The following is a 21,132-nucleotide window of genomic DNA, read 5'->3' as shown; positions in this document are numbered from 1 at the left end:
TCGAACCTGGGTCCTCTGCATCCCAGTCCAACGCTCTATCCACTGCGCCACCGCTTGGTCAGGCCATTTTGTTAATTCTTTTCTGGAGTTTTGTTCTGTTCCTTCATTTAAATATATTTCTTTGTCTCCTGATTTTGGCAGCCTCCTTGTGTTTGTTTCTATGTATTAGATAGAGCTACTATGTTTCCCAGGCTTGATAGAGTGACCTAATGTAGTAGCTGTTCCGTAGGGTCCAGTGGCACAGCCTCCCTAATCACCCAAGCTGGGCACTCGTTGTGCACCCCCCCGTGTGGGCTGTGTGTATTCTCCTGTTGTAGTTGAGTCTTTTTTTTTTTTTTTTTTTTTTTTTTTAGAGGCAGAGATAGACAGGGACAGACAGACAGGAACAGAGAGAGATGAGAAGCATCAATCATCAGTTTCTCGTTGCGCCTTGCGACTTCTTAGTTGTTCATTAATTGCTTTCTCACACGTGCCTTGACCACGGGCCTTCAGCAGACCGAGTAACCCCCTGCTGGAGCCAGCGACCTTGGGTCCAAGCTGGCGAGCTCTTTGCTCAAGCCAGATGAGCCCGCGCGCGACCTCTGGGGTCTCGAACCTGGGTACTTCCGCATCCCAGTCCGATGCTCTATCCACTGCGCCACCGCCTGGTCAGGCTGTAGTTGAGTCTTGATTGCTATTGGCATATTAATGGGAGGTAACTTATTCCTAGGCTAGTCAGCTGAAAGGACTGGCTATGACCACTGACCACCATAGATTAGCTGTGCAGCGGCCCACCCCACAGAGCAGCAGGAATTATTTCAGTGGGGCTGTGTCACCACTTGAGTGTATCACTTTTATGGATGTGGTTGGTTGGGCATGCTTTGATGGGGTCTGAAGCTGTCCATGTTTGGGAGCCTCCCAGGAGGTGCAGGCCAAGGTCAGCTGCCATTTGTGCTCTGCCTGGGGCCACTGGGCATGAGTTACAGAGTGATCTGCAGATGGATGCTGCTTGTGCTGGGCTTGGAATTGTCAAGATAAGGCCAAGCTGTGAACCAAGACAGGCTGCTGCTAGTGCTGGGCCTGTGGCCAGTTAGCAACAAGTATGAGGCTCACTGAGGCCAGATGCTGCTTGTTGAGAGATTCTAGGAAAATCTGAAGCCTGAGCCAAGGCAGGCCAATTGTATGGAAAAGCCACTGGGAACAGCTTGGATGGGCAGAAAGATGGGTAGGGCGGATCACCAGGGTGGACCAATAGTATTAGCCAGGTTGATGGAGACTCAGATATGGCACCTGCCTGCTGGCTTTTTAGGAAGAGAGCTCAGAAAAGGAACAATAGCCTCTGCCAGCACATTTTGTTTAGGAGAAAGCTGCTTCCCTGGCTCTCATCCTGATGACAGCAATTCAGTTCCTCCCTGTGTGTCCCTGGTTCCTTTCAAGTTGCTGCCCCAGCACTGGAGTTTAGAGGGAGTAAGTTCGAGTCAGTCCATGCATGCTGCCTAGGACTCCAGCTATTCTCTGTCTCCCTTAGCCGCCATCCCTGTTGGTTTTTACAGCCATAAATTATGGGGACTTCTCTTCCTGCTACTGGAATTCCTGCGCTGGGAAGCCTGGTATGGGGCTGGGATCTCTTGTTCTTCAGGGGGTCCTGTGCAGCCAGGATATTCCTACCGATCTTTATCTGCTCTGTGTGTCTGTTTGTGTCACCACCTCTACCTCTGTTCCAGGTCTCCATTCCTCCTACCAGTTTTGATGTGGCTTCTTTAATTCCCTAGGATTTCCTTTCAGCCAGATTTTATGCTGTCCTGAGTGATGGTTCTATAGATTAGTTGTAATTTGGATGTGGTTGTGGGAGGAAGTATTGTGTTTATCTATGTCATCATTTTGACCCTCTCTTTCTTGTACTTAATAAAATAATTGAAAAAATGAGGCAGAGAGTGTTATTCTGAGGTCTTTCTTGATAATTTAAAATATGTAACAACTTCTGAATGACAGGTTCAGTTATAAAAGCAGAATAAATAATCTAAAGAAATTTTTTTTTTGTCTTTAGGTGTGTATGAACTAACACATAATAACAAAACTATATCTCTGAAGACTATAAATGCAGTGCAACAAATGTCTCTATATCCAGAACTTATAGCCAGCGTTTTATATCAAGCAACTGGTAGCAACGTATGTGTTTTTCTTTTGTCTATAGTATTTATTATCTCACATACTTATGAATCCTTAAAATTACTTAATTTCATCCTATTCTCTCCTCTCTCTATTTTGTCCTATTAGGAAATTATTGAGCCAGTATATTTCTATATTGGTATTGTTTTTGGATTGCAAGGAATATATGTTACTGCTTTATTTGTTACAAGTTGGCTTATGAGTGGAACCTGGCTAGCAGGAATGCTTACTGTTGCGTGGTTCGTTATTAACAGGTAAGAAAGATGTTTTTAATTGTTTCACACCTTTTTGTGTCTGCTAGTCAGTTCTAAAAATGCTGCCCCACCCCCAATATTCCATACCCTAATCCCCACCTGGGAATATGATAAGATACCATTCCTGTGATTATGTTATTTTGTGTGGCACAGTTGATCTTAAGGTAGTAAAATCACCCAGTAGGCCTGATCTAATGGTATAAACCAGGGGTAGTCAACCTTTTTATACCTACCGCCCACTTTTGTATCTCTGTTAGTAGTAAAATTTTCTAACTGCCCACCGGTTCCATAGTAATGGTGATTTATAAAGTAGGAAAGTAACTTTACTTTATAAAATTTATAAAGCAGAGTTACAGCAAGTTAAAGCATATAATAATAATTACTTACCAAGTACTTTATGTCGGATTTTCGCTAAGTTTGGCAGAATAAATCTTTATAAAACAACTTACTATAGTTAAATCTATCTTTTTATTTATACTTTGGTTGCTTCGCTACTACCCACCATGAAAGCTGGAACACCCACTAGTGGGTGGTAGGGACCAGCTTGACTACCACTGGTATAAGCTCTTAAAAGTGGAAAGCTTTGCCTGACCTGTGGTGGCGCAGTGGATAAAGCATCAACCTGGAACACTGAGGTTGCTGGTTCGAAACCCTGCACTTGTCTGGTCAAGTCACATATGGGAGTTGATGCTTCCTGCTCCTCCCCCCTTTCTCCCTCTCTCTCTCTCTCTCTCTCTCCTTTCTAAAATGAATAAATAAATTAATTAATTAAAAAAAAATAGTGGAGAGCTTTCTCCAGCTGGTGCAGAAGAGGAAGTCAGAGAAATTCGAAGCATAAGAAGAGTTTGCTGTTTTGTTGCTGGATTGAAGTGAGGAGGAAATGACTTCTCCCAAAAACCAGTGAACTCATAAAAGGACTACAAATCTGGATGAGAACTGCAGTCCTGGCTGATGCTTTGATGTTAGTTTAAGGAGCCCCTGAGTGGAGAATCCATACTCTACTGTGTTTGTGAGCTCATAAATCTATGCTGTTTTAAGACACTACATTAGTGGTACGGTGTATACAGTTTGCCAGGGATGCTGAGGACCCAGGTTTGAAACCCCTTGGCTGGTTTGCTCAGTGGTAGAACATCAGCCTGGCATGTGGATGTCCCAGGTTCGATTCCTGGTGTGGGCACACAGGAGAAGCACCCATCTGCTTATGTACCTCTCCCCCTCCCTCCCCCCCCCCCTCCTCTCCTCCTATAGCCATGGCTCTGTTGGAGCGAGTTGGCCCTGGGCACTGAGGATGGCTCCATGGCCTCTGCCTCAAGTGCTAAGAAGAGCTTAGTTGCTGAGCAATGGAGCAGTGCCCAGATGAGCAGAGCATTGCCCCTGCTGGGCTTGCCAGGAGGATTGTGGTTGGGACACATGCGGGAGTCTGTCTCTGCCTCCCCTTCTCTCACTGAATTTAAAAAAAAAAGAAAAAAAAAGAGTGGGCCCTGGCCAGTTGGCTCAGCAGTAGAGTGTCAGCCCAGCATGTGGAAGTCCTGGGTTTGATTCCCAGTCAGGGCACACAGGACAAGTGCCCATCTGCTTCTCCACCCTTCTCCTTTTCCTTTCTCTCTGACTCTCTTGTCCCCTCCCGTAGCCAAGGCTCCATTGGAGCAAAGTTGTCCCGGGCACTGAGGATGGCTCCAAGGCCTCCACCTCAGCGCTAGAATGGTTACGGCCACAATGTAGTAATGCCCCAGTTAGGCAGAGCATCGCCCCCTGGTGGGCATGAGGGTGGATCCCGGTCGGGTGCATGTGAGAGTCTGTCTGAGTGTCTCTCCGCTTCTAACTTTGGAAAAATACCAAAAAACAAAACAAAACAAAAAAAAGAGCGAATGCCAGTTTTCCTATACTAAACTAAATCATCATATTCTTTCTTTCATTTTTAACTGTTCTCTATTTCTGTACACATGATAGGTTTGTTCTGATCCAACTACTGCCTCCATTGTGAGTTTTCTAAAGCCTAGCTGGAATTAGAAAAGTATGGTCGTTGAATAGAGCTAGTTGACCCACATGAAATAAGAAACCACAAATTAATTTACTGTTAGTAAAAATTGGTTTGCATTTTCTAGAATTTTATATAAATGGAGTCATAGCTGTATGACTCCATACAGCTATGTATCTCTCTTTTTTTTTGGTCTTATTTTTTTTCACTCAGCATAATTATTTTGAGATTCATGTACAGACATGAATCTCAATCAGTACATCAGTAATTCGTTTCTTTTTATTGCTAAGTAGTATCCTATTGCAGTGATTCTCAACCAGTGTGCTGCAAGAATTTTAAAACATGCAATACCTGACTTTAGTCAGGGGCACTGATCTCTTTTCCCTTAGATTGTCAAATACGTAAAAGAATGGCAGCACTCAACGAACAGTGACTGGTGTGAATGAATCAAAATTATACCTATTTTTTTGGTCAGATCAGCAATGATAATATTTTTTGGTGTGCCACAGAATTTTAGTAATTTTGTGTGCTATGTGATTAAAAAGGTTGAAAATCGCTGTCCTATTGAATATAATTGTGTTCTATTGTACACAAATATAATGTCTTGCCATTTTGCTTTTCATCTGTGATTTATTTTAGGGTGGATACAACGAGAATTGAATACTCCATTCCTTTAAGAGAAAACTGGGCACTACCATATTTTGCATGCCAAGTTGCTGCACTTACAGGCTATTTAAAAAGCAATTTAAATACTTATGGAGAGGTAAGATTTTTTTTTTGCCACAAGTTATGATTTATTTCATTAATCATAGAAATCATTTTTTGTGGGGTAAGATACAAATTTATTTCTCACAATTCTGACATATTACAAATCTGGTACAAAATTTTAAAGCTAATCATATTGAGTTAAATTCAGTGAAGCCTAGTTACTACATAACAAAGGATATAGTTAGGTAGTCTTGTTATAAACAACACTGTTACTCTGCAATCTGATTGACAGTAAATTATCTTTGGGAGAAAGGCGATGTTAAATTGTTTTAGTGCAATTACTTGAAAAATCTATGAAGAATATTATTTTGAAAATAAATAGCTCATTATTTTCCCATTTCTCTCATTTCTGGAACACTGTTGGCCATTAGTCATCACAAGTTAAAGAAGCACTGTATTAATGAAATAGAAGGAGTGACTAGAAATGACAAGCAATGATAACTATTATGTTAGCACTTCATATTTTTCTGTTCATCTTCTGTTTCTGAGGTATAGGTATGTTATTGAGCTTCAGGAGATTGTCTCAGATAGTTTAGAGTTTTTCTTTTTTTGTTGTTGACATAAATCCTTTTGTCAGTCAGATGAAGTTTATAGACACTAACTCAGAGTAAGGATTTTAAATATATAAAATGAGGCCCTGGCCGGTTGGCTCAGTGGTAGAGCATCGGCCTGGCGTGCAGAAGTCCTGGGTTTGATTCCCAGCCAGGGCACAGAGGAGAAGCGCCCATCTGCTTCTCCACCCCTCCCCCTCTCCTTCCTCTCTGTCTCTCTCTTCCCCTTCCGCAGCCGAGGCTCCATTGGAGCAAAGATGGCCCGGGCGCTGGGGATGGCTCCTTGGCCTCTGCCCCAGGCGCTAGAGTGGCTCTGGTCGCAACAGAGCGATGCCCCTGGTGGGCAGAGCGTCGCCCCTGGTGGGCGTGCCGGGTGGATCCCAGTCAGGCGCATGCGGGAGTCTGTCTGTCTCTCCCTGTTTCCAGCTTCGGGGGGGGGGGGGGGGGATAAAAAAATATATATATATAAAATGATTATAAAGGTAACCAATCATATTGAAATTAACTGAAATATAGCCGTCTTTTGACAATCTGCCTATCTTGGGTTAAGAATTCCTAGCTAGCCAAAGAGATCATAGGGACCAAGGATAGGCTTTTACTGAACGCAGTTGGCGGGAAATATGATGCACTTATGGTTTTTTCTTAAAATCTGAGAAAAATGCACTGTTCTCTCCTACTTTTAATGATGACAAATGTTCTAAGCATAGCAAAATTTTAATTTCATTTTTATAACTGGTATTTCTCTTTTTATGTAAAATAACAGTAACACATTTCAGATTTGTAAGTTTCCTTTGTTGTGTTTGTCTAAAGAGCTTTCTGAATAAGAGTATTTTCTTTAATAGTCAGGGTGTCTGTAATTTAGTGTTCTGTTAGATTGTGCAGCCTTCTCCAAGAGAATAGTACTGAATTTTTTAATAAAAGAGTTTATTATAGCAAAATGAACTGCCTAAGCTTGTTTATTGATTTTAGAGAAAGAGAGCAAGGGAAGGAGGGTGTATGAGGAAAGAGAGAAACTTTTCGTTCCATTCTTTTGTGTACTTATATGTTGACTCCTGCATGTGCCCTGACCAGAGATCAAACCCACAACCTTGATAAATTGGGATGACATTTCAACCAATGAACTACCTGGCTAGGGCTAAAACAAAATTTTTGTTGCCTAAAAAAGATTTAAGCCCTGGCCGGTTGGCTCAGCGGTAGAGCGTCCGCCTGGCGTGCGGGGGACCCGGGTTCGGCCAGGGCACATAGGAGAAGCGTCCGTTTGCTTCTCCACGCCCCCTCCTTCCTCTCTGTCTCTCTCTTCCCCTCCCACAGCCAAGGCTCCATTGGAGCAAAGATGGCCTGGGCGCTGGGAATGGCTCCTTGGCCTCTGCCCCAGGCGCTAGAGTGGCTCTGGTCGCGGCAGAGCGACGCCCCAGAGGGGCAGAGCATCGCCCCCTGGTGAACAGAGCGTCGCCCCTGGTGGGCGTGCCGGGTGAATCCCGGACGGGCGCATGCGGGAGTCTGTCTGACTGTCTCTCCCCGTTTCCAGCTTCAGAAAAATACAAAAAGAAAAAAAAAAAAGATTTAAGTATCTCTTTAATCATTATTGTTTTAAAAGAAGGAGTTTCAGAAAAGGTAGTGGAATGTTATAAACTTGTTTTTTTCCATTCTATACTGTATTTGATATTTTATTCATTTATTATTATTGCTGTGTTATGTATTTATTCTTTCTAATTATTTTATTCTCATTTTTAAATTCAAAAAGTAATACATACATATTATATATATGGTAAAATAATTTATAAGTATACATAGATATACAGTAAAAAAATGTATTTTTGTTCAGTTCACTTTTGTTTGCCAAGGAGCCTGTACTTTTTGAAAGGATCCAAGGATAGCTTATACTCTTTTAGGTTGTATTTTGTTTCTTCTTTTTTATTTAACCATAGTTATCTTTCTCTATTCTCAAAGTATTCATAACATTCTCCCTTTTCCCTCCCTCCTCTGTTAATGTTAATATAAAGGGGGAAAATTGTATTTATCAGTTATTTGATTATTTATAACTAGCCACTCATCTGGTACTCAACAGTACACAACAAAAGCAAAGTATCTATATACAGATATTAAAGGGATAACACCATTAAGGATTTTCATTTTTAAAATGGCAGGAAAAACAAATCAAGTTAACTGTGATATATTCTTTGCCCTTCAGTTTTATTCAATGTTTTAAAAACCAGAACTTCCCCGTCCTTCAGTTATATTCACACCTCCATCCTGCATGTACACACACATGTATGTGTGTATGCACGTGTATTTTAAAATCTAAAGGAGAGCTCTACCTGAATTAATAGTATTGTATCAATCTCAGTTTCCTGGGTTTGACAATGTATTATAATCATGTAAGATACTGTCATTGGGGCCTGACCTGTGTTGGCGCAGTGGATAAAGTGTCGACCTGGAAAGCTGAGATCGCCGGTTCGAGACCTTGCACTTGTCTGGTCAAGGCACATATGGGAGTTGATGCTTCCTGCTCTTCCCCCCTTTCTCACTCTCCTCTCTAAAATGAATTAAAAAAAAAAAAGATACTGTTAGAGCGTTGGACTGGGATGCGGAGGACCCAGGTTCGAGACCCCCGAAGTCGCCAGCTTGAGCGTGGGCTCATCTGGCTTGTGCAAAGCTCACCAGCTTGGACCCAAGGTCGCTGCTTAAGCAAGGAGTTACTCGGTCTGCTGAAGGCCCACGGTCAAGGCACATATGAGAAAGCAATCAATGAACAACTAAGGTGTCGCAACAAAAAACTGATGATTGATGCTTCTCATCTTTCTCCGTTCCTGTCTGTCTGTCCCCATCTGTCCCTCTTTCTGACTCTCTCTCTGTCTCTGTAAAAAAAAAAAAAAAAAAAAAAGATACTGTCATTAGGGGAAGTTGGGTGATGGAATTCTCTAAACTATTTTTGCAAATTCTTATAAACTAATTATCTCCTTTTCATTGCTGAGTAGTATTCCAGCAACATGTATATTTTAACCACACATTTTGTATTCTTGAGGCTAGATCTCATGGTTCCAGTTACATCAGGGTAGCCATGCTCAGATCTTTTGTGTGGTTTCTGGAGCCATCCAGAGACATCTGTGGTTGATTACTGAAACCTGTTTGAGCCTGACCTGTGGTGGCACAGTAGATAAAGCATGACCGTGGATACTGAGGTTGCTGGTTCAAAACCCTGGGCTTGCCTGGTCAAGGCCCATATAGGAGTTGATGCTTCCTGTTCCTCCTCCTTCTTTCTCTCTCCCCCCTCTCTAAAATGAATAAAAGTTTTAAAAAACAAAAAGGAAACCCATTTAATGTGTCACTTAAATTATATGTACATATAAAAAGGTTCATAATAAAGGCATAATTGAAAATGAAGTAAGCAAAGTAAGAAGCAGTAGGCAAGATTACACAGAATTTTGAAATGTTCAGAGAAAGGAAACATTTAGCTAATTGTCCAGATTGTGTTTGGCATGTATTTCTCTTATTTTCACTGTATGCTCTGAATAGTTTTGAGAATAAATCCTTGGAATTAGCAAGGGTTTCTTTATAGTGTAAACTTTTCTCCAGCATACCTCAAGTATTCTCCAAATGACCAGTAGGTTAGTTAGGCTGGGTCTAGATCGGAGCCTTCATTGGCTTCTCTAACTAGTTTCTCTGTCAATGATGTTTTCAGGTTTGGTTATTACAGTTCTGATTGTTCCATCTTAGAAGATTTCCAGAACTTTCTCTTACAGCAGTTGTGATAGGAAGAACAGAGGCTTATGTGTTCTACAGAGCTGAGTCCATGTGGGCCTTGCAGTTGGTATTCTTTGACCAACTAGTGGAAAATTTTCATCTCTTATGTTTTGTTCTCTGGTCTTAATCTTATTGAGGATGCTGGAAAATTCTTGTGTCTGCTGATGGCTTGAGGTATTTCTGACTCTAGAATTTATCACTGAGTGTAGTTAGCTGAGTCTGAATAATTTAGTTGTAGAGTACACGATTCATATCTTAGATTTCTTGAACTGACCTTTTCCTTTACTGTTCTTATGAGAATAAAGTCATTTGACACCATGGCCGATGGAGGACTTGGGAATGCAAAAGTAGATCCCTATAGGAAGTAGAGACAGTTGTTAGAAATACGCTGAGGGACAGTGGAATTCTCACAGACTTGGTTTCTCACTAAGGGATCACTTGGGAGATGACATTTGGAAGGACAAATGGATTTTAGCCAGACATATTTTGGGCAAGGGCAATTCACAGAGGAAAACAACTAAGAGTTTTATATGGTTGATGGTACAAGCTTTGGGGAAAGGTGAGGCTACCCCAAATGTTTCTTTCTTTTGCTGAGAAGAAACATAAAAAGCATTGGACTTTTTCCATGGCCACTGTAGTAGGCTAAGGTGTAAACACACTCATTAAAGGGAAGCTTATTTAAGATTTCATTTATTGGTGTTGGTGGGGGGAATGAATGAGAATTATTTGTATGTGCCTTGACTGGGTAAGCCTGAGGTTTCAAACTTGCGACTTCAGTGTTCCACGTTGACACTCTATCCACTGCATCACCACTGGTCAGGTGAGTTACTTTAAGATTTTATTGTTTATGTAAGGATTTACTAATAATTATGTTATTTAAAAATAAGATGTTGAGAATTAAAGTTGATCCAATAACAATTGCCACTTTGAGGTAACACCCTCATAGATTTTCAAGTAATAAAGTTACTTATATTTAGTTTCTTTCTTTGTTTTCCCTAGAGGTTTTGCTACTTATTGATGAGTGCTTCAACTTACATGTTTATGATGATGTGGGAGTACAGCCACTACCTCCTGTTCCTTCAAGCAGTGTCTCTGTTCTTGCTGGATAGTTTTTCCCTGAAACAAAGTAACAAGGTATCATGGTATTTTGAAATGGTGATTTTAAATCCAGAGAATTAATGTTTTTATAGTGTATTTTAAAACCATTTAGCTTTTAAGCTTCATTTTCAGATGTTTTAATAGGCTCTGATTTATCCTTCTCAAAGATTGTTAAATTCATCTCTATCCTTTTTAGAAGCATTTCAAAATTCCTTTAAACATGATCTGCTTAACCAGGGTCACCCTGTTCTTCCACCCCATTTCTAGCCACTTCTCCTTTTTCTGTTTCTTTTTTCCTTTAAAAAGAAAGAAAAGTGAAATATAGGATATGTACAAAAGAGTATATGTACAGTGTATATACAGCATTAGGATGAAAAATGAATATTTGACCACCCAGACCAAGAAGTATAGCTTTGGAATACCCTAGAAGCTGCTGCTCTAACTCTTCCCAGTCACATCCAGTTCCCTTCCCAACATAGGCTAACTGTCCAAATTTTGTTAATTCTCCCCCCCTTTTTATGTTTTTTTCTATCTATCTATCTATCTATCTATCTATCTATCTAATGTTGTAAATAATGTATTATGTACTTTTGCCTGATTTACTTTTCAGACTCATCCATGGTGATACATCGAGCTGTATTTCATTCACTGTGTTTATTTGTACATTCTATTATTGATAGACAGTTAGGGTTTTTTCAGTACATTGTTCATGTCTGCCGTGAGCATTTTTAGGTATGTCACATAAGTGAAAGATTTCTCTAGAAGATTTCTCTAGAAAGATTTCTACCTCATAACAAATTACCAGTCAAAGGATGAGTGCATATGCAACTTAACTAGATACCAAGCCTTTCTCTAGAATGGCTATTAGTTTATACTCTTGCCAGAGGTCATTAAAGGTTCCCATCAACATTTGGTTCCTTCTGTTTATTTATTTTTTTCTTTTTTGCCATTTCTTTTCTTTATTTTAAACCTTTATTAAGTATTTAATACCACTGCTCACTAAAATTAGGGGATATGTTATCATTTTATATTCATTTTGAAATATCCCCTAATTTTTGTGAGCAGTATATATGTATTGTCTGTCTAAGCCAGATTTTAAGTTTGGAGCTAAGGAACTCAATAACTGTCGAACCAGCATAAAAAACAAACAAACAAAAAACAACAACAACAACAAAAGCATTATCGGCCCTCAGATGATTCTGTTGTACCATTTCCCAGTCATTGCTTCAGCCTCCCAACAGTGAGATATCTTTTTTTTTTTTTAATGGTCTGGCCTGTTAGGGATTTTTTTCTTTCTGTTTTTTGTTTTTTATTTTTTACTTTTAATACTTTGCATTTTTATTTTTCCCCCCTAATGCCTAGTGTTTGTCTTAATTTTTCCTTTCTAAAATGAATTAAATTTATGATAGATTAAATTATTTTACTATTGAATTAAAGAAAATAAATCTACTGCCTGACCAGGTGATGGCACAGTGAATAGAGCGTTGAACTGAGATGCAGAGGACCCAGGTTCGAAATCCCAAGGTTGCTGGCTTCAGCGCCAGCTCATCTGGTTTGAGCAAGGGGTCATTCGGTCTGCTGTAGCCCTCTAGTCAAGACCCATATGAAAAAGCAATCAATGAACAACTAAGGTGCCGCAGCGAAGAATTGATGCTTCTCATCTTTCTCCCTTCCTGTCTATCCCTATCTGTCCCTCTCTTTGTCTCTCTCTGTCTTTGTAACACAAACACACAAAAGAAAGAAAATAAATCTACTAAGACATAGAACTCCCCCCCCACAAAATTCAAGTTTACTTTTATTTGATTAAATCGGTAGCATTTAAATGAGTTTATTATTAAACACAATAGCAACTGCACACTCAAAAAATAAAACAGTACAGAAATGTGTCATAAAATTTGGCACCTGAAACCTTTATAATTAATTATGTTAACCATTGTCACTCCAATAAATTTAACTGAAAACAAAAAAGAAATAAAGATATGAATATGACCTGTAGAAAAATAACACAAAAATATGTAGGCCACATTATTATTTAGTTCACATGTCTCTGTGGTCTAGGTTCCACGGATTGGGAATCATTACTTGCTCTTTATTTTTTCCTTTTATTTTGCATTGATGGGGTTTTATTTATTTAGTTCATTTTATCGGGGTGACATTGGTTAATAAAATTACATAGGTTTCAGGTGACATATCTTTCCTGGGAGATCTTCTCTTAGCACATTGAATTTAACTTTCTTGTGCTTACTGTTAAATGGACGGAATGCAAAAATACTTTTTTCTGATGCTACATACATCTCATGGCAGTATTTTTTTTTTTTTTTTGTATTTTTCTGAAGCTGGAAACGGGGAGAGACAGACAGACTCCCGCATGCACCAGACTGGGATCCACCCAGCACGCCCAGCAGGGGGCGACGCTCTGCCCACCAGGGGGCGATGCTCTGCCCCTCCAGGGTGTGACCAGAGCCACTCTAGCGCCTGGGGCAGAGGCCTAGGAGCCATCCCCAGCGCCCGGGCCATCTTTGCTCCAATGGAGCCTCGGCTGCGGGAGGGGAAGAGACAGGAAGGAGAGGGGGAGGGGTGGAGAAGCAGATGGGCGCTTCTCCTGTGTGCCCTGTCCGGGAATCGAACCCGGGACTTCTGCACGCCAGGCCGACGCTCTACCACTGAGCCAACCGGCCAGGGCCTCATGGCAGTATATTTTGATATTTTATTAGAACTGCTGCTAAAGATTATGATTTTGGATTTATATAGTTTGATGTTGCATTGATGAATTTTAATAACAAATAAGACTAATGAAAATATGTACAATAAAGTTTATTATTCATTTTATTTTTGTCAACAGGTTCATGAAGTTTATAAAATCTATATATTTTCTCTCTTTCTGGGATATTTACTGCAGTTTGAGAATTCAGCTTTATTGGTATCTCCTTTATTAAGCTTAGTAGTAGCCTTAATGCTTGTTAAGCACCTTCAGGTAATTAGAATTGCCTTTTTATAATTTTATGATGAATTTTTAATTGTTAATTTTTTATACCTCACATTTTTGTTCATTTGATTTTTCCTGACAGATAAATGTGAAGAAAGGAACTTTTATAGCTAAAATAATAAAAGTTATTAATTTTTATTTGGTGTGGACTCTGACCGTGACATTTACTGTTATAATGAAGGTAAGTACTCTGTGTCTGAGATTCATGTAGCAGAACAAATTAAATAATGAAATATAGTGGAGTAAATTTTAATGAGTAATGAGATAGCAAGATAATAGAATTTGTAAAGTAAAATTTGTTTACCAATGCGAATGCCTAGCATATTAAGTGAGAAAATAGGATTATGATTCTTTTCTAGACATACTTTAAAAGTACATCTACTTTGCTTGGCCGGTGGTTGCACAGTGGATAGAGCATCGACCTGGAATACTGAGGTGGCTGGTTTGAAGCCCTGGGCTTGCCTGGTCCAAGGCACATATGGGAAGCAACTATGATCTGATGCTTCTTGCTTCTCCCCCACCTTTCTCTCTCTTCTTCCTCTAAACTCAGTAAATAAAGTTTTTTAAAAATAAAAATTCATCTACTTTATTTTCCATTTAATTTAAAATGTCATCATTTTAACCCCTTCACCTTCTTTGACTAGATCAAAGAAGGTAAAGGGATTAGCCAAAAAGGGGTTATATTTAAAACACGTATACAGACAGCAGAGTAGCAATAGCCAGAAGGGAAGAGGGGTGGTAGGGGGAGGAGAAAAAAGTGGGAACAAATTGGGGTGGAAAGAGACTTTCATGGGGCTGGGTGAGCACAATGTGGTGGGTAGATGGTGATATATTGAGAGGGACACTTGAAACCATGTCAACACAATAGATTAAAAAATAAAGAATAAAATATCCACAGGGATATAAAGTATAGCATAGGAAATATAGTTAATAATATAATAAACATGTATGCTGTCAGGTGGATACTAGATTTATTGGGGTGATCACATCGTAAGTTCTATAAATGTCTATTCACTGGGTTGTACACTTCAAACTAATACAGTGGTACCTTGAGATACGAACAGACTAACATGAATTTTTTTAAGATACAAGCTGCAACTCAGTCCATATTTTTGTTCGAGATTCAAGCAAAATTTCGAGATACAAGTTATGATTCTGGAAGCTGCCACTAGTTGGCGTGGTTGCGCTCTGGTCCAGTATCGGCAGTTTGATATACGAGTTGACTGACTTACGAGCTCGGTTACAGAACGAATTAAATTCGTATCTCAAGGTACCACTGTATAGCATAATATTGTATTTCAGTGGTAATTGAAAAATAAAAAATTATTTAAAAACAAAAAATAAGGAAGAAAAATAAAATATTATTATGCAATTAACATTAAGTAATATATGGAATAAATTGTGATGAGTCAAAGTTGATTGGAAGAGTGGGTAAGTTACTTAAGCCAGGTGGGATAAAGTTGAAATCTTACAACCCCATTACAGTTTTATGCTTTAGTATAAAGTAATACGATGGATTTATGCCACTAGATCTCCTTGCTTCACAGTTATATCATACATTATTTCATGTATATATATATATGAAATACATATATGTATGTGTTGTGTGTGTGTATATATATCATATATTTTTTTTGTGTGTGTGTGTATTTTTTTAACCAGAGAGTGTCAGAGATAGTGGACATACAGGAAGGGAGAGAGATGAGAAGCATCAATTCTTCCTTGTGGCACCTTAGTTGTTTATTGATTGCTTTCTCCTATGGGCCCTGATGGGGTAGGGAGCAGTCTCTAGCCAAGTCAGTGATGACTTGCTCAAGTCAGTGACCTTGGACTTCAAGCTAGTGACTTTTGGGCTCAAGCCAGCAAACATGGGGTCATGTTTATGATCTCATGATTTCACACTCAAGCAGGCAAGCCTACACTCAAACTGGCGACCTCTGGGTTTTGAACCTGGGTCCTCTACATCCCAGGCCGATGCTCTATCCACTGTGCCATGACCTGGCCAGGCTCATTTATATTTTTTTGTTTCCTAGTCCTGCTGTGTTTTCTGTTTGTAAGAATAGCTAATTGTTCTTTCTTATAACTAGTATTTTTCCCCTACAGACGTTTGTACCACACAAAGAAAATGGGCACATGCTGAAATTCCTTGAAGTAAAACTTGGAATAAATATGACTAAGTAAGTTATAGATTCTGTAAGTTTACCTAATCTTGTATCACATAGAAGATGAAGGTGAAGAACAAAAATAATCAAACGAGGAAGTATATAGCTAATTAAATACCATTTAGAAAATAAATAATTTTATATACTGTATCTAGAACAGTGGTTCTCAACCTTTCTAATGCCATGACCCCGCAATACAGTTCTTCATGTTGCGGTGACCCCAAACCAAAAAATAATTTTGGTGGCTACTTCATAACTGTAATTTTGCTACAGTTATGATTCGGAATGTAAATACCTGATATGCATTATGTATTTTCCGATGGCTTTAGGCGACCCTGCTGGGGTCGCGACCCACAGTTTGAGAACCGCTGATCTAGAAGAAATCTGACATTAATATTTTCTCTCATTAAAAAAGTTCTGGCCCTGGCCAGTTGGCTCAGTGGTAGAGCGTCGGCCTGGCGTGCAGGAGTCCCCGTTCGATTCCCAGCCAGGGCACACAGGAGGAGCGCCCATCTGCTTCTCCAACCCTCCCCCTTTCCTTCCTCTCTGTCTGTCTCTTCCCCTCCTGCAGCCAAGCCTCCTTTGGAGCAAAGTTTGCCCGGGCGCTGGGGATGGCTCTATGGCCTCTGCCTCAGGCGCTAGAATGGCTTTGGTCGGGGCAGAGCAGCACCCCCTGGTGGGCATGCAGGTGGATCCCGGTCAGGTGCATGCGGGAGTCTGTCTGACTGCCTCCCCATTTCCAGCTTCAGAAAAATACCAAAAAATACAAAAAAAAAAAAAAAAAGTTCTCATTTAGGTCTTTTAGAAATTTGATAGACTTAAATCTCAATAGCATCAAAGTGTTTTGAGGTTACTTTCTTCCTTGATGAGGAACAATGATATCATCTAAGGTCAGAATAAATGAAGGATTTAAAATGAATAAAGAGCCCGACCTATGGTGGCACAGTGGATAAAGCGTCGACCTGGAAATGCTGAGGTCACCGGTTCAAAACCCTGGGCTTGCCTGGTCAAGGCACATATGGGAGTTGATGCTTCCAGCTCCTCCCCCCTTCTCTCTCTCTGTCTCTCCTCTCTCTCTCTCTGTCTCTCCTTCTCCTCTCTAAAATGAATGAGTAAAATAAAATTTAAAAAAAAATAAATAAAATGAATAAAGAACTAAGGTAATTTAACCACTACATCAGCACAATGTTTACATTAAAAAGGGTATGGGCATAGAAAAGGGGTAGGCAGTAAGATATTTATTTCATAGCAATGAATCTTATAATAGTGGGATGAATAAGAAACTGATTTTGTAAATTAAAGAATAGTGTTGTGGCATTTTTGTTTGATAAATGCTTTTTTTTTTTTCAGAGAAAAAGGATGGAAGAGAGATCTAAGCATCAACTTTGTAGTTGCAGCACTTTAGTTGTTCATTGATTGCGTTTTTTTTTTTTTAAGATTTTATTTATTTTAGAGAGAGAGAGAGGTGGGGAAGGAACAGGAAGCATCAACTCCCACATGTGCCGTGACCAGGCAAGTCCAGAGTTTCCAACTGACGACCTCAGCATTCCAGGTCAATGCTTTATCCATTGCGCTACCGCAGGTCAGGCTGATTGCTTTCTTATACTGTACGTGCCTTAACCAGGGGGCTCCAGCTGAGCCAGTGACCCCCTTGCTCAATCCAGTGACCTTTGCTCAAGCCAGGATCTTCCGCTTCACGCCAGTGATCTTTGACTCAAGGCAGCAACAATGGAATTATGTTGATCCCATGCTCAAGCCAATGACCCTACAGCCAGATGAGCCTGTGCTCAAGCCAGTGATCTCAGGGTTTCAAACCTGGGGTCTCAGCATCCCAGGCCAGTGCTCTGTCTACTGCGCCACCACCTGGTCAGGCTGTTAAGTGCATTTTTAAAACCTAGAATGAAATACATGATTTTTATGTACTGACAGCCTTTTGCATAATGGGACATATATTTTACCTACTCATTTCTATAGTCAATATAATATAACTTCGAACTTTATTATCACTTGCTATGATTACATGAGATTTTAGATACTGTGCATGGAATTTCATGTTGAGACATATCACAGTTAACAAAGTTTGTTTTGTTGGGTTTTTTTTGTATTTTTCTGAAGTGAGAAGCAGGAAGGCAGTGAGACAGACTCCTGCATATGCCCAACCAGGTTTTACCCAGCAAGCCCACTAGAGGACGATGCTCTGCCCATCTGGGGCATTGTCTACATTGTAACCAGAGCCATTTTAGCACCTGAGGTGAGGCCATGGAGCCATCCTCAGCGCCCGGGCCAACTTGCTCCAATGGAACGTTGGCTGTGGGAAGGAAAGAGAGAGGTTAGAGAGAAAGGAGAGGGGGAAGGGTAGGGAAGCAGATGAGCACTTCTGCTGTGTGCCTGGCCGGGAATTGAACCCAAGACATCCACATGCTGGGCTGATGCTCTACCACTGAGACAACCAGCCAGGGCACAGTTAACAAAGTTTTTGATATGGATTAAACACTGGAGAAATCTACTGAAGTGTAAGTTATATATGTATGTCTAAGATAAAAGGATCCTTTAAAAGGCCGTGTGTTCCATAAAGGTGCATACCCATGTATTTCTGAGAGGTATGTGTAGGCCTGACACATAATGGGCAATTAGTAAAAATTAGTTGTAGACCTTCATGATTATCTGCCCTTTTCACTGACTTTCTATTTAACCTTGGGAGACTCTAGGATGAGCCTAGGATAAGAGCTGCTTTTGTTCAGTGTTTCTTCATTGGTTATGTCAGGAGTTGGGAACCTATGGCTCGTGAGCCAGATGTGGCTCTTTTGATGGGTGCATCTGGCTCGCAGACAAATCTTTAATAAAATAATAACAGTAAATATATAAATCATTCTCATGTATTACAATCCATTCATTTCCTACTGCTCATGTTCATGGTTGCGGGTGGCTGGAGCTAATCACAGCTGTCCTCCGGGACAACAACAAATTTTTATTGGATAATGCGTAACGTACACGGGTTGTTGTGAGGTCAGGAAGTAAACTTCCCTCCTTTTAATCAAGTAGTCAGCTAGCTAATTACAGAAACCTTTTTGACAAAGAAGATGGCTAAAAGAAAAAAGATGAAGAGTATCGTACTTTTCAGCTGGAATGGACAGAGGAATTCGCCTTTGTGGAGAGAGCAGGTTCTGCAGTGTGTCTAATATTCAATGATAAAATTGCATAGATGAAACGGTCAAATATAAAGTGGCACTTCGACACACACCATACTACATTTGCATCAAAATATCCAGTGGGGGACAGCAGGAAGAAAGCATGTCAAGAGCTACTGTGCAGAGCGCAAGCTAGTCAGCAGCAACTCCATGTTTGGACCCAAGTTGACTGGAATTCAGCTAGCTTTGCTGGTGCTTTAGCAATTGTGAGAAACGGAAAGCCATTCACAGATGGGGAGTATATCAAAACATTCATGCTTGATGTTGCCAATGAACTTTTTGATGACTTTTTGGATAAAGACAAGATAATCAAATGAATAAAAGACATACCTCTGTCGACAAGAACTGTTCACGATCATACCATCATGATGGCAAATCAAATTGAGGCAACACAAGTGAAGGACATAAATGCAGCACCATTCTTTTCTCTCGCTTTGGATGAGTCAACAGACGTAAGCCATTTATCCCAGTTCAGCGTGATTGCAAGGTATGCTGTTGGTGACACACTATGTGAGGAAAGTCTTGCTGTTTTGCCTATTAAGGAGACAATAAGAGGGGAGGATTTAGTCAAGGTCTTTCTTTTTTTTTTTAAATAATCTTTTTTTAATTATTTTTTAAATTTATTCATTTTAGAGAGGAGAGAGAGAGAGGAGAGACAGAGAGAGAGAGAAGGGAGGGAGGAGCTGGAAGCATCAACTCCCATATGTGCCTTGACCAGGCAAGCCCAGGGTTTTGAACCGGCCACCTCAGCATTTCCAGGTCGACGCTTTATCCACTGCACCACCAAAGGTCAGGCTAGTCAAGGTCTTTCACTGAGTTCGCTAAAGAAAAAAATCTGTTGGATAAACTTATTTCAGTGTGTACTGATGGTGCCCCGTGCATGGTGAGAGAAACAGAGCATTCAAAGTGCTTCGTCGTGAACATGAAAAGAGACCCATCCTAAATTTTCACTGCATCCTACATCAGGAGGCGCGTTGTGCTCAGATGTGTGGCGAGCAGCTTGGTGAGGTGTTGTTGCTGGTCATTCCGGTGGTCAACTTTATTGTTGCCCGAGCTTTAAATGATCACCAGTTTAAAACACTGCTGGATGAAGTTGGGAATAACTATCCTGGTCTGCTTCTGCCCAGCAATGTGCGTTGGTTGTCAAGAGGGAAGGTGCTCAGCCATTTCGTGGCTTGTCTGAGCGAAATCTAGACTTTTCTTGAAATGAAAAACATCGAGCGTCCTGAGTTAGCTAACACTGAGTGGCTCCTGAAGTTCTACTATCTTGTGGACATGACTGAACATCTGAACCAGCTCAATGTGAAAATAGAAGGCGTTGGAAATACAGTCTTATCCCTTCAACAAGCAGTGTTTGCATTTGAAAACAAGCTGGAACTCTTCATTGCTGACATTGAAACAGGTCGTTTTCTACACTTTGAAAAACTGGGAGAGTTTAAAGATGCTGCACAGCAAGTGACCCTGCTCAGCATCTTGATCTCCAGCAGCTAGCGGGCTTCACATCTAATCTGCAGTCATTCAAAGCGTGCTTTGGAGAATTTCGTGAGTGCACTCATTTTTTTAAGTTCATCACCCATCCACACGAGTGTACAGTGGACAGCACCGACCTGAGTTACATCCCCAGTGTCTCCATCAGAGATTTTGAGCTACAAGCTGCTGACCTGAAGGCCTCAGACATGTGGGTGAAGAAGTTCAAGTCACTGAATGAAGATTTGGAAAGACTTGCATGACAGCAAGCAGAGTTGACGAGCAAACACAAGTGGGGAGAAATGAAAAACTTCAACTCACGGACCAGCTGATTGTCAAAACTTGGAACGCACTTCCCGTCATATACCACACACTGCAGCGTGTGAGTGTTGCTGTACTGACAATGTTTGGCTCTATGCATGCATGTGAGCAGTCTTTTCACATCTAAGGAACGTTAAGACCAACCTATGATCACGTTTAATGGATGGAAGTCTCAACGCCTGCATGAAGCTTAACCTCACCACGTATCAACCAGACTACAAAGCCATCAGCAAAACCATGCAGCACCAGAAGCTGCGTTGGTGTTAAGAAGTACTTTATTCATCGTTGATTAGCAACAGCATAACCACGTTATTAAAAAGAATTCAGAGACTTATTGTACTTTAAAAATTTTGGTCTTACATAAAATGCACACATTTACTTGTATTTAGTGTTAAACATATTGTATGGCTCTCATGGAATTACATTTTAAAATATGTGGCATTCATGTCTCTGTCAGCCAAAAAGGT

General features: G+C 40.4%; 1 protein-coding gene across 9 annotated transcripts in view; it reads left to right on the top strand.

Moving 5' to 3' along the window:
- The window catches only part of DPY19L4 (dpy-19 like 4), a 101,274-nt gene that overhangs the window by 29,131 nt on the left and 51,011 nt on the right, over positions 1–21,132 (top strand). For 8 of the 9 annotated variants that reach the window (XM_066266040.1, XM_066266038.1, XM_066266033.1 and 5 more), the window contains 7 exons: positions 2,027–2,148; positions 2,257–2,402; positions 5,020–5,143; positions 10,443–10,577; positions 13,384–13,515; positions 13,610–13,708; positions 15,631–15,704. In XM_066266040.1, coding sequence (XP_066122137.1) covers positions 2,027–2,148; positions 2,257–2,402; positions 5,020–5,143; positions 10,443–10,577; positions 13,384–13,515; positions 13,610–13,708; positions 15,631–15,704 — 832 coding nt within the window. The remainder of the gene's footprint in view (positions 1–2,026; positions 2,149–2,256; positions 2,403–5,019; positions 5,144–10,442; positions 10,578–13,383; positions 13,516–13,609; positions 13,709–15,630; positions 15,705–21,132) is intronic. The other variant, XM_066266036.1, reaches the window with a different exon arrangement.

This window comes from Saccopteryx bilineata, chromosome 3, assembly GCF_036850765.1.
Source record: "Saccopteryx bilineata isolate mSacBil1 chromosome 3, mSacBil1_pri_phased_curated, whole genome shotgun sequence".
NCBI classification, from domain to species: domain Eukaryota; kingdom Metazoa; phylum Chordata; class Mammalia; order Chiroptera; family Emballonuridae; genus Saccopteryx; species Saccopteryx bilineata.
Note: the sequence above shows the minus strand (reverse complement) of the source record. Positions and strands in the feature narration are given on the sequence as shown.